Source organism: Telopea speciosissima, chromosome 9 (genome assembly GCF_018873765.1).
Source record: "Telopea speciosissima isolate NSW1024214 ecotype Mountain lineage chromosome 9, Tspe_v1, whole genome shotgun sequence".
In the NCBI taxonomy this organism is placed as follows: domain Eukaryota; kingdom Viridiplantae; phylum Streptophyta; class Magnoliopsida; order Proteales; family Proteaceae; genus Telopea; species Telopea speciosissima.
Window position 1 is genome coordinate 19,102,580 of NC_057924.1, and position 14,628 is coordinate 19,117,207.

Here is a 14,628-nt window from a genome sequence, read left to right on the forward strand (position 1 = left end):
CACCTTTTTAGCTTTCACTGATTAGATAAATAACAAACCCATCTGCAATCAGAAGGGGGGAAGGGGGAATATTAATGACCAACTCAAAGAAAAGGGCTTTTAGCAATAACCAACCGAAGAGCGTACGAGTATAGAATTCGAAAAAGAAAAATGAGCCATACACATACACACAACAAAAGGGGGAGGGGATTGACGATAAATTAAAAAAAAAAAAAGGCCCAGAGGAAAAGAGACAGAGAAAGAACCCTAGAAATTCGAAATTCGAGAAACCCAATTGACATGAGAGAATTAAAGAAACGAAAATCAGAAAATGAAGAAGAAGAAAAAGAGAAGGTAAAACTAACCCACTAGACCTTCGATCAGTTCGATGCGCGCTAGTGGATGCCGTAGTTCTCGAAGAAATCTCACAACAGAAGACGAAATTTTAATAGGGTCCGAAGAAATCCTATTTGGAAAAGGATCCACACAGATAAAGGGCTTGTTCACCTCAACCTTTATATATATATATATATATTTCTTGGCTTGTTTCTTAAATTTTGAAATTCCCAAAGAAATTTTCAATCTTGAACGTTAACAGGTCCGAAAGAAATCCAGAAGAGAGAGAACTCCGAGAACTAATTGGGTTTGGTTTGGAAAATAGAAGGCTTTATTAAAAAGGAAAGTGCAGTCTTTAATTCCTAAACCGCTAAACGTTCTTGTATTTCTTGGTTTCTAATTTTCTGAAATTCTCATTATAATAATTTTTAATTTTATAACGAGTAATTTTACAACGGGTGTCCAAATTTAAAAAAAAAAACACTTTTTCTTTTTTTAAATTTAAAGTTTCACATGTTGTTTCTTCTTTCTAATTCTGATCTATTCTTCCTTCCTGGCCTTTCAAAAAAAAAAATAATAATAATAATAATAATAATAAGGAAAAAGAAAATAATTATCAATTTCCAACTCTTGAGAGGCTCATGAGAGCAGAGGTGGCAGCTGAGTGGGGTTAGGGTGGGTTTGGGGGTTAGGGTGGATTTGGGTTGGCCGGTTGGTAACTTTTTGACTCATTTAAAGAGCATTTATCTCATGACCAACCCACCTCAAGGAATGGCCTAAGGGTAAAGGTGTAAATTGGTTCAGAACCGGGTATGAGTGTTGGTGTGATCTAGAACCGAATCGAACCGGTAATTGAATCAGTTTGAAAATCCATATCAAACCAAATTTGTTCAGTTTTGATTTCGGTTTTGGTTCTTATATGCTTCGGTTCGGTTCCGTCATGCACTCAATTCATATATTATGATATTATAGTATAATAAAAGAAAAAAGAACTCCGTCTAGGAGTGTACGCATAGACACATCATGGCACAAAATGAACGATCCACTTCCATGAAAGGTAGAAATCCCACCGACTTGATGTTTTCTTGTGTGCTCCCATTGGACCCCATGTTGGCATAGGGGTCACGTTCTCGGATAGAAAACTCTTTCCCTATTATCAAATAGGGCAAAGGCTGGGCATGTTGTTGCACTGCCAAACATGTGTCTGTCTCTCTCCCCATCCCATATGAAAAAGACCTCTTTACCCCTCCCTGTCTTGCCAACTTGCTCTCGTGCAAGTGAGCATATGGCGTGCCCAACCCATGCCCTATAAATTATCAATATATTTATGTACTATATATAGAGTTTAATATATTATACTTTAATATAGTAGTACTATAAAATCTAATACTAATATTAGTACACAAATTTTATTTGGTTCAACTTTATTTATACGATCTGATTTCAATTTCGATTCCAATTTAACACCCTTAGCTATGGATCCTCTCCAATCACTTGAAATACTTGTGAAACAAAGCCTCAGGTTCTCTTCTGTTTCATTCTACTTTCAAGTGAAAGTAGAGGAGTCACAACTATTACGTTATGTACATGGGTGAGAAATACTGCCACATGTTAAAGTAGTGTGTCTAGACTTGTTACGTACGTATGTTATATTCTTTCTCCCTAAAAGGGAAAGAGAGCGCCAGTTGCGTAGTGCACGCCATTCCTGCGCCCTGACATAGAGGCACACGAAATGACCATTGTATTCTCCTAAATCCCGAGAAATGATCAAGGGTCCACGGTCATTTCATGCACCCTTGTGTCAAGCCAGGGGCATCGTGTCTGACACGACCGGATGGTGTTCTTTCTCCCTTGTTAAAAAAACAAATTCTCATTGAAAGGCCATTGAAGAAAGAAGATGAACCCTAATGCCCTACATATGACATGCCAATTTGAAAAGTGGTTAATTGAGAGAATTCTAAACTTTGACTACAAAGATATATTAAGATCATTCATTTTACCAAAAAAAAAAAAAAGATCATTCATCAAATCCTATCAGTTGTAGTTTCCTTTCTTTGTTTTCATTATTAAATTAGAGAAAAGGGAGTAATAGCTAAGCCTTTTCCAATAGAGTACCCTAGATAGGCAGTTGGTCTCCTAATCCGAATTTCCTAACATGCATGGTTTTTGTTGATATAGTTCACTTACATCTCAATGGTCAAATTTTAATCCAAACTAAGCAAGGGAAGTTGTTCAAACTTCGTTTCAGGAATATTGAAAATGGTGAAAACACTGATTTCTAGAATGATCTTTGGATCCCTGTTATTAGGGAATGTTCTATTCCTCAATCTCTCAATTTGAATTTTCGGCAACACATGGTATGCCAATTTTGTCCTTCTCATCATTGGGATATTTCTTTACTTTCTACTTTTATTCCATTTTGTTTTATTCCATTTTGTTTTATTCAACGTATTACTAATATTCCTTTGTCTGATGGGGAGGATCGATGGTGGTGCAATCTTGCCAAAGATGGCACCTTCTCTACTAAACGTGCTGCTAATTTTCTCTCTCTCAATGATGTCCGGTTGTTCCCCAACAATACCAGATGGTGGAACTTCTTTTGGAAACTATCCATTCATCCTAAATTTAAAATTTTCTTTTGACATGTTCTTCATGCAGGGATCTTGACTAGAAGCACTCTTTCAAAATGGATGTCAATCGATCCTAATTGTGTTTTGTGTAGCAATTCCATGGAAACTCCCTGGCATCTTTTCATATCATGTCCATGGGCTAAACATATTTGGGCGGTAGGACCTTTAGGGCTTCGTACTGAACATATTGCATTTTCTTCCTTTCAATCTTTTTGTCTTCACTATTTAAATAACAAGATTTTGGACACACAATCTGTAGAATGGTTTTTTTTTGTGCAAATATCATAATTACATGCTATTTTCTTTGGGAAACAAGAAACAAGGTTTTATTTGGAAAAACTAAGGCTGAACCCTTGAGAACAATCAATCTAATTAATCGTTGGATTTCTGATCTCAATATTTCTCCTCCTTGCAAATATAGTTCTCGTACCTTAAATCAGTGTACTACCCAAGCATCTGAAGTGTTAATGGCTCCTAATTTGCCTTACTTGGAATTTCCTATTATGTTATGTGCAGGACAGTCTGAACCAAGTGTAGGTTCGGCAGCCTGGATTTTTTGTATTGCTCAGGATGGTCATATCCTTTTTGTACAATCCGGACGTATGGAAGCACATCATGCGTTGGAACTGGACCTTATGGCATTGGTTGATATGGAATTTAAGTTAACCCAGAACAACTTATTTAATTGGTTGACCAATATGGTTCAACATTGTAATCTTGATCATAGGATTACTTTTAACTATACTGATCCTATATATTCTCTAACTTCTTAATCTATATATTTTTTCTTTTATCAAAAAAAGTTGTTCAAACTTTGATTCAAAGTTTTAGTAAAATTATCAAAATGCCATCAAATGGAGATGAATATAAAATACAAAATTGCAATTTTTGTAATTTTAACTACTTCCTCTAATTATTTTAAGCTGAAATTGTACCCATGGTTTGAGGTATCAGTATCGACATCGGATCATTCGATACAGCTGAAACTACACGGTTTTGAAAGTGAACGATACCAATACCTGACCATACCATATCAGTGAAACAGTACGGATAAAGGTTAAAATTGTCACACCCCCATCCCTGAACCACGGGGAATGCAATTGGAGCGTACCAATACGCTCTCTAACCACCAGAATCACTGATGCAGTACCCAAGACTAACTCATTCACAACGACAAATAATAGGTAAAAGGAAAGGATTAATATTAATATCATCAGAGTTAGCAGAAGCTAGGTGATAGCATATAAAATATTGTCTATTCAAATTTACCCCTTCATATCAATGGGTTCTAATCAGGATCTATGTATTATCACTGTATAATAAATACACTTATCAAGAAAGGAATAAAAGAATACACCTTTGAATCAGAAAATAGTTTATCAAAGTGTAACAAAAGATGGCCACCAGCCAAGAATCACTGTTCCCTCGTGGAACACATCTCACAGTAGCACTCCGGTCCATGATCCTCATACTCCGAAGTCCACCACTCTTCATGACCTTCATCAGGAGTCTTGAACTCCGTGCCGTCATGCTCGAATGTACCTGCATCAACTAAAAAATATGTTTCCTCGAGGAGTGAGCTCCAACTGAGCCCAATGAGTGGCTAAGCCACACAAGCATACACAATAATAATAATGAATGGGGTTATTTGCAAACCATACATGATGGACGGATACCAAGGTATCCCATACCACCAAGGTAGACCGTACATCACATACAATTTACAATCATGCTACATGAATGAATGATGATGTATAGTTTTATTGTTATCCACCTAACACACAACTAAGTCAGGTATAGTACTATAGCAACACCTTAGGTAGCATCCCCGACATCGGTACCATAAACGGATGGTATACCGGCGATGACAAACCCGAGTCGCGCGGAAGCCTCTCTGCACCGGTCTCCACCAAGAGATATACGCAAACCCCGAGTCAAATCCCGTCCTGGAGTTCGGCCCAAAATACGGTTGGCGCCCGAACTTCCCGGGTGGGTATACCCGAATAACGGTCGGAACCCACGGATTTGACCGACACCTAACCCCGTCGGTAAGGGTCATAGTCTTGGGTAAACATTTATCCTAGCCAGCATTCACCTATTGTATGAGTGAGGTACGCATGTGCATAGGCCAGAGGCCGAGTCCATAGATACCGAAATACGGTCGGCCGGCTATCCTCTCGCCCCTCTAGCCCATCGACGTATACAAGTACGAGATGTGAATACCGAAGGCGTCGGTCGGTCACCATCCCGTTTCCACCTAATGCAATGGACAACTCTAATGCAATTTCAAGTACGGCAATCTCAAGCCCAGACCCACCGGCACTTGGATCCCGCTCCGAAGCCCTAGATCTACATGCCATGAGTGAGTCCATATTATGGAATCCTCGGTCCAGCACCAACGGCACCGAGTCCCATAACTAAATCCAACACCATTCGCACCATAGTGCGATAAAATAAATAATATCGCAAGACAAGAATGTAAAGTCCTATCAACATCTAAACATTTATATTCGTCCTATATCTTACTAATAATTATATATTATAGCACACATGCATGAATGACATTCGCAAGACACGACACACAAACATTCCATAAATTAAGACGTTTGCTTAACTCGGTCACACGATTCTCGGTCAATCGTCGATGCGGAGCTCTTCAAATCGGCGTTCGATGCCAAGTACACTATCCCACGTACTAATACGCCCCCGAGCCGGGTCAGTCAACCTAAAGAGAGTGTACAACGTGGGGAGAGATTAGTGCCTTAGGGCTAGAAGAGTTGGGCCCCATAAGTTATCAAACAAGGCTAAAATAGGGGACCGGCACATACAGCAAGGCTATATCATGTGCCTGTCCATGTGCCTATCCATGTGCCTGTCCCTCTCGGACTTTCCCACCGGCAGATCTAGGTTCTCAGGGACTAGCACTTGCATGTGCCTGTCCATGTGCCTGTCCCTCTCGGACCTCCCACTGGCAGATCTTTCTCAGGGACTGGCACTTGCATGTGCCTGTCCATGTGCCTGTCCCTCTCAGACTTCCCACTCTAGTTTCTCAGGGACTGGCACTTGCATGTGCCTGTCCACGTGCCAGTCTTGCTGTTCATGCCATTCCGAGAATGGTTTTGCAGCCCCAAAGTCTTGGGCTAAAATGGGGTATTCTTTGGGGTTTTTTAGGGGTCTCTTTGGCCATGAGAACAACTCCAACCAAGGTGCCATAGCACACACCCAACATGGGTTTGTAAACCCCATGATCGATTAGGTTTTCCTCCATTAAAATACATATGGAAAGAAAACTCATGGGTTTGGGTATTGGGGTTTTGAAAGGGTCTTTAATCAATGTTATTTAACACCCCTCAAACCCACACATCTACGGTCTTCCATGAGGGTTGGTAAAACCCATAAATGGAGGTAAATCCCCAACTTAGGGTTCATAAATGGAGAAGGGTGAATGGGTTTAAGGTAGGGTTAGGTGCTTCATAGTTAAACATCAAGGATTTGCCATTAATGGCTCTTCTAATTGAGTAGATGGAGCACTCAAGGTGTGCTCAACCAATTCAAACCCTAGGTAATAGAATTAGGGAAAGAGAGATGGAGAGAGAGAGAGAGAAAGAGACTCACCAAGGGTTGATGATGATAGCTTGTGCTCCACCATACTTCTCCCTTCTCCTTCCTTCTTCCTCTTCTTCTTTCTTCTTCTTTCTTCTTCTTCTTTCTTTTTCTCTTTCTTCTTCTTTCTTTTTCTCCTCTCCTCTCCACGATTTAGGATTGAAATGTGAGGTGAATAGTAGTTTTGGGTCTTTAATAACCCATCTAGGCATTAGGTCTTGTTTGGTTAGTCTCAAGTCCTTAGGTCCATTTGTTTAGGAGCTTGTTTGGTTAGGTATAAGCCCAAGGTCTAGTTTAAGTCATTGGGCCATTGGATCCACTTGGGCCCATGGCCCATGGCCCATGGCCCATGTCCTAAGTTCTAGTTATAATTAGAAAGAGACTAAGCTCCTAAGCCCAAGCCCATTCTAGTTCTTATGCTTATTAATGGTCATGCATAGGCATGAATTATTCGGATAGTGACTTACTCCCAATCATCGCTAAGTGGATAAGGGCGATTCAGGTGCGGGCCCCGCGGATCCCTATCATAAGGGAATTCCAAGAATATGCTTTCGTGGACGATTTTCCCCCTTTCTCTGACGGTGGATCTTTCCTCGAGGACTTCCCCTGTTTCGCGGTCGACAATCTCGTGTGATGGCTTGAGTATTATGACCCACAGTTCACGAGCGTACTCCACTCTTGGTTCTACACAAAAGGTTTAAACCAGACCGGTGGTCAGATCGCGTTTCAAACCGGGTTTTGGGCACGGATTTAACAAAAATAGTCAAATATCTATTTTTAAACAAAACCTTACTGTGTTGCTCTCAGTTTATCGTGATTTCAATGGATAATGGTTTTTTAAGGACACCGTAGGAATCAGAGATTAGAGAACTGCTTCAAGGGATGCAACAAGCTAAAGAGCAAGGTTGGACAGTTTTTACTGTATGGATGGAATGGGTTACCCAAGGAACGGAAGAGGGATGGATGTCCATTGGATGCATTTAATCTAATCTATTATGGATGTTGTTATTATGATAAGAAGTTTTGATGTTGTAATTCTAAATGGGTATAACACCAACTTCAACCAAGAACCAGGATCTTCTAGTGTTTAATGGAATCGGCTAGAGCAGTAGAGCAGAATATGTAAAATAATGGAATTAGGGTCAGGGTTTGATGGAATGGTTAGGATAAGTTGATGTAGGGGAGTCTTCCAATGAAGGCCCTGCGATGTTTTAATGGAGTTAAGTGTGTAAACTTGAATGGGCAGTAGACTAGGTGGAATAATGTAGGAATGAACTTGTTTGAAATGAAGGGGGAGAGGGGTGACCCTCTATTTATTGGGGAAAAACGCCAGAAGGTTTGTCCAGCTGCACTACCACTTGTCCTCCCTATGATTGGATAGTTGGACATTGAATTTCATATTAAACTCCCACACCCTATTGTACGTAGACAATAATGTTCTTCCCAATCAAATCCAAAAGTGAAATAAAATGGTTTAAGAGGTTCTCTTTTCACCATAGGTGAAGGGAAACTTGAACCTCCATTTTATTTCCTCTTTTTCTACCCTTGAAATGGAAAGAGGAAAACAATTTAATATTATCAAAGGATTGTAAACTAGGACATTGAGTATTTAATTGATGTGCATAAGTACAAAACCTCTCTCTCTCTCATATTTTATAGTAGTAAAACCTACAAACGTAAATAGTTTCCATTCCCATTTCTAACAAGGATTTGGATTTGAAATCAGACCAAGAATGTGTTTGCTCTAATCTAGAGTGTTGGAAACCTTGATAATTACTGTCACGCAAGTAATACTAGAGGAACAACATAGCAAGAACAACTAAAATAGTGCTCCTCAAGAGTAGAATGCAAGTTGAAATCCCAAGGGCATAGGCTATTGAACATAAAACCACTTGGTGACCTAGAAATAATAACCAAAGATCGAATGAAAACATCAGAATAAGAAAAGAATTACACTAAAACAAAAATAACGGAAAAATCTTTTTTCTTACCCGAATATTACTTGGGACCCGGGGCCCCTAAGATTTTATTAAGCTAGGAGAAAAAAATACAAATGGGGGACATAACCCGCCTTACCCCAACCCAATAGCACGTACGCTGCCTTACCCCAACCCAATAGCACGCACGCTCACTCAGAGGGACTAAACAAAATAAATCCAACACCCAACAAGATTACAAACTGAAAAAATAAAGGGAAAATCTTGTTCTAACCAAAATTGGTAAAAAAAAAAAAAAGTCATAATTTTACTTTTTTTTTTATCCATGAGTATAATACACTACTTTTGTCAAATACGGTTAAATAATGTCATTTCACATTGACAATGACAACTCTTGAAAATGAAATAATTATAAATCATTATCAAATTGTATTGAAAATCTTTTGTGTTTTTTTTTATCTTACTTAAATAATATTTGGGAATAAGATACACGATAATCAAAAGAATGTTACAAGTTCTTAGTTCACCAACTTGGTGACAACATGATGCACCCAAAAATGAATGATACATATATTAATTGTGTAGGCCTTGAAGAAGATCTTATGAGGAAAAACTGCCATTAAATTTCCAGGGAATCCAGCTATAATTAGGGGTGTAAATGAATAGCCGAAATTTGTTTCTGGATCCGTGCCCATACCCGTTTAGCACCATCCGAATCTGTCCGAAAGCTAAACGGATGCGGATACGGATAGGTTATAGCTATTCGAAAAGCTATATTTACATGTAAACGGATAAGATATCCAATCCGTATCCGTTTAGCACTATCCAAATCCATCCGATAGCTAATCGGATGCGGATGCGGAAATAGCACTATCCGAGCAGAATCCGATTCGTTTACAAAAAAACTTTAGGGTTGCTATGATTTTGTCAAAGATGTCTTTCTACACAGTGACAAAAATTGGAAATTTTTTATACCTTGGGTCTGTGTTTGGTTTACAGTGAAGTGAAAGAAACTCCATTGAATTTTTTTCCAAAACCCAAACCAACTTTTATCATTTTATAATTTGGCTGGTGATTTTTAAGTAATGTAGAAAATTTTAAGTAAAGAGAAAATGGATTATTTGAAAACCACCAAGAAAACAGAAAAGTGGTTTTTCTTTTTTAGGTGTCCTCCCCTGCCTTAGATGGTTATATGTCTTTAAAATTGATGAACATCCATTTTATATCCAATAGTCAACACTTGAGAAGAGGGCAAAAAAAAATCAATATTATGCAAGAACTGTAAAATACCCCATTAATTATTTCAGTAACATGTACAAAGCCAGCCTCTCTTATACATATATATGTTTTACATCAGAGAGGGCCTATATTTGGAGATTCTATTCTTTAAAGAAGTTTCTAGCCAACCAGTAATTACAATTGGGTTTAAAGTAGAGATGTAAATGGATCGAATTCGGTCGGATAATGGCATTATCATATTCGTATCCGATTATATTCGGACGGATTTGGATAATATCCTATTGGTTTTCGGACCGATTCGGATAATTTCTGGATAGTTATTTTTTGAATACAGATTCTCCTAAATGGATATGAACATGGATCGAATACAAATTTTTGACTATCTGTTGACATCTTTATCGTTTTTATGATGAGGGCTAGGGTTGAGACTTGAGAGTTACAATTCCCTTTTTTTTCTACTCTTCTTAGTCTTTGATTTTCTTACGTTTTTACTTTTGATTTTCTCTTGTATTTATTTTCATAGATATGTGATTCCATGTTATAACATTGTATAAAACAATATATATAAACCAATAGAAAATCTAGAAAAAAAATCACATTATCTTAACTTATAAATTTATAAAAATAAGATAACAAAATCCAATAAGAAAACTTAAAAGGATAGACGAACACAGAGATAAGATATTTTATTACTTTCAGATTGTTAAACGAATCAGATAATAATCAGTCGGATAAGGGGATTATCATATTCATATCCGATTAGTTTCAGACGGATTCGGATTCTCCTAAATGGATACAAATGCGGATCGAATTCGGATTTTCGAATATCCGTTTACATCCCTAGTTTAAAGAAAGGTGCTTCAACTGAGTTATATCCTCCCAATAAAAGTAGAGCAAGCATGAAGGAGTCAGATACTTCTTCTATTCCTTTTCCTGGCCAAACAAAAAGGTGTATCTGCTCCAATTTGTAGTTTCGGAAAACTTGAGAATTATTATCACTACATGTAGCAATAGAGGAACAACCATAACCAGAACCACAACAGTACTCCCCGAGAGTAGAAATTAATGGCAGTTGCAAATTCAATGGCGGAGAGCAATGAACATAAAGTAACCCCCACATGGTGAACCGAGCAATACTAGCCAAACCTCGAATGTTGTGCGTTGTTAGGAGTAACTGTAGAAGTGTTTTCCTGTCATTCACATTGAAAAAACACAAAAACAGGCTCTTCTCTGAGTTAGTTAACTACTTGTTAAAGATCAAATAGCAGAATATGTAAAGGAATACTAAGGAAATATGAGGATACAATATTTAAAGGATAAATTCTTATTGATTAAAAACTACAAGAAAATTTTCTGATTTTTCCCCATACTTGGTTCTTATGCCTCATAAAGAATAATCAAGTCAAACCTATGAAAAGAAAATAATGAAACTGATTTAGTCATTGGATTTAGAGATATTTTTTATTTCAAAAAGTGTGGATTTTTTGTTCAACTTTTTTTTTTTTTTTTTTTTTTTTAATTGCTTGGATTTTTGTTAAGAGAATTCCAAGAACTGTAATTTTTAATGTTGGATTGTACTCTATATTTATGCCAACATATTTTTAGTGCTTTTTGGTTTTCTACTAACCCGTATAAGCTTTAGTAGTTCCCCGGTTAAGTTCTAGAATCTTAAGGATCTACACTATATTTATTCTATTAGAAGGACAAGTAAATCAAACTTTACAATGGAACACATACTTGCAAGTTCTTGGAAGGTGGGTTTTTTTTTTTTTTTTTTTTGGTGGGGGGGGGGGGTGGTCGAAAAGAAATTAGGGTTCTTGTGAGGTTATAAATAGAAATTATGTCTATCTGTTTGGCACTTCCATTTGAGTTGCCAGAGAAATAGTAGATACCTTTTGGCTTCAAACGTGAGAACAAACAATTTTCATCTTTTGACGAGTTAAGGAGTTGGGTCACATGAGGCTTTTCTCCCTTAAGGTTCTTTGCATGGATCTGCTTCATATGCAATATACTCCTCTTTGATTCCTTTTTCCTCCAATCCAATTGATTCTGGCCAATTTGAATCAGAATTGTATTGGAATCGATGGAGACTGATCCGAAGCCCAATTCTTTTTAAGTTAAAAATCTTGATTGATATTGCCTTGGTAGTTGAGTAACATACTTTTGTGTTCATTTGTGATTTTCCATGCTTAAATCACTTTTATTCTATACTAAGTTGTGGTGTAACAAATCCCAAAATCACATGCTTTTATACAACTAGCCATAAAGCTGAATATTATAATTTGGATTCGAATGAACTCTTTGTTTTTTTTTTTAGGTAAAAGACAATTTTACTGAGGCAAAGAGCATGGAACAGCAAGGCATCCAAGTTACATAAATCTTGGAGCCAAAGAGTGAAATTTGACCAAACTGTTGAGCACGCTATCGACATGGCCTTCCGAGCTAGAAAATCAACAACAATGTTGTTCTCTCTAAGAATGAAATTGAAAATACAATTTTCAAAACATGTAGCTAAGAAGCGAATATCCTCGATGATAGGGAGCAACTCGAGATGCACGGCTTTAGAGCTGTCGGAGAGGAAGCTGGCCAGATCTTTTTTATCCGTCTCCACATGGAGGGTATCAATACAATCCCCAATGGCGAACAGCATGGCCGATCTAACCGTGAGGGCTTCTCCTGAACTCCCAATGTTTGATGACTTACTAGGTGATATTAAAATACAAAAAAAACAGCTTATTGAAAGACAATATTAATATATTGATGAAGACTAACTTTGTTGTACCCTCTGTTGAAGTATATCGAATGCATAGGTGGAAGAGGATATCTCGATCAGAATATTCCTAGATTCCTCTCCTCCTCATGTATCTCTTCTATGTTTATGTTTGTTTATGTTTCAGTTTCCTAATCCTAATTTGAGTCTTTAGTTCTAGTCCTAGTTCTATCTCTAATTTCTTTTATGATTTCCTATTGTAATTGGGAGTCCTAGACTCCTAGAATGATTAGGAATTCCCTCTCTTAATGTAATTCTTTAGTATAAATATGAACAGGGTGAGGGAGACTGTCCAGTTCGACAGTTCTCTCTTCTCTTCTTCTCGGTTCAGTTTCTGGTTGGTCGAAACCCGAGTTTTAGAATCTTGTTCCTAGTATGATTAGGAATTTCCTCTTTTAATGTAATTCTTTAGTATAAATATGAACAGGGAGAAGGAGGCTGTCCAGTTCGATAGTTCTCTTCTCTTCTTCTCATCTTCTCATCTTCTCGGTTTTGGTTTTCTTTTTATTGTGCTTTGCTACATAGCTCAACCTTTAATTGGTTGTTCTCCTGTGACTCTGGTTTGAAGGTTCTAAATTAATTCTTCTTAAAGGGTTGCAAGTACCCTATGTTGCATATTACTGCAATTAAAATCCTAGATGGAGTTTTCAATTGAAAACTAGGGTTATCTTACATACCAGAATGCAAGATCGATTGAAGATTTCCTTCTCAAGCTGCGGTACTCTTACATACCTGAATGCAAAATCGATGGATCCTGATGGAGGTTTTTGAGTTCAAAATGAAAAGTTGTTTCTAAAAGCAGATTCCATCTATCTTTTGTTACATTTTTTTTTTCCCTCTGATGTTGCAGATGATGTTTTGATTTTTACTGGATATAAGCACAAAGGACAAAGGATTCTGTGAGCATTGGACAGCCTAAAGCATCGTTCACCGGTATTATCATGGCATCCTGATATTTGGAAGAAAAAAAAAATTTGACCAATTACAATCCAGAAATGGTTTTTATTGAAAACCACATCTCGGAAAGGGTGGAACAAACTCCTTTCAGGAAGGAGGAGCGGCAATGAATTCTAAGATTTGATCTAATTGTTCAACCTCAACAGAGAAATTCCCCAATCACGCAAATACAGTAGAGAAAAATTCAAACACCAAAACATATACAGCTATCAAGAGGAGAGGGGGAAGGAAAGATAGAAGTTAGGGCATCAAACAGTTGTAATATCAAAATGGTGAAATCATCATCATCGATTGTCGGCGGATGATGGGGAAGGTGGAGGATGTTCGTCTTTCTTGGAGGGGAGAGGATTGGAGCCCTTAACGATCCATCCAAGAGCGAAGAAAGAAATACCAGCTAAGATTGCAGTACCCCATGCGTGGGAATACCATTTGCTGTATTGCCTGATTGCGAACCTCCATTGATCCCTCAATGTTGCAGGGTCTGGGTTCGTTATATCTGGTCGATTTGGATAACGGATCTTTTGCTCCCAACCAGCGTTGCTGCTATTGCCGCCGTTGCTGCTGATTTCTCCGGCAACCTTGGTGGGCGTTGTTGAAGGAGGTACAGATGACGAGGGGTTCCGCTGCACCGCTTTTGGATCCTGTTCCTCACTCATGTTTGGCAACAAAAACAAGCAAGAGAGCTCCTGTCTTCACTCTTCTTCACACACACACACACACACTCTCTGCTCGATTATATACGACACTGCAAGCGGTTCCCCAACTGTTGAAGCGGCGAGAAAAGGATTATATGACATGTATTAACCGTAGTCATCACCAGAAGTAGAGACCGTAGCTGCTCTGGCCTCTGGGTCAGATCATGCTGGACCCGGTTTAAATACATTCATCATCATCCTGACCAGGGTTTTAAGAATTTCGGATCAGACCAATCCCGATTTCCACCGATCTGACACGACCGAGACTGATCCCAATTTTCACACCCAAAAACCCTAGAAATCCCCCTATTTTTGGATCTAAGGACCGATCTTAGATCTAACATAGCAGAGACTGATCTCAATGATGCACACCCAAAAACCCTAGAAATTCCCGGTTTTTGGATTTGGGGACCGATTCTAAGCTTCTCTGGGTTAGATCATGTTGGACCCGGTTTAAATACATTCATCATCATCCTAACCAA

At 38.2% G+C, this 14,628-nt stretch overlaps 1 protein-coding gene across 1 annotated transcript; it reads right to left on the minus strand.

Moving 5' to 3' along the window:
• Positions 1–13,530: 13,530 nt before the first annotated feature.
• LOC122640520 lies at positions 13,531–14,155 on the minus strand. The gene has a single exon (XM_043833733.1). It carries the CDS (start codon positions 14,105–14,107, stop codon positions 13,736–13,738), a length of 372 nt encoding a protein of 123 aa, XP_043689668.1. The 5' UTR covers positions 14,108–14,155; the 3' UTR covers positions 13,531–13,735.
• Between the last annotated feature and the right edge of the window lie 473 nt (positions 14,156–14,628).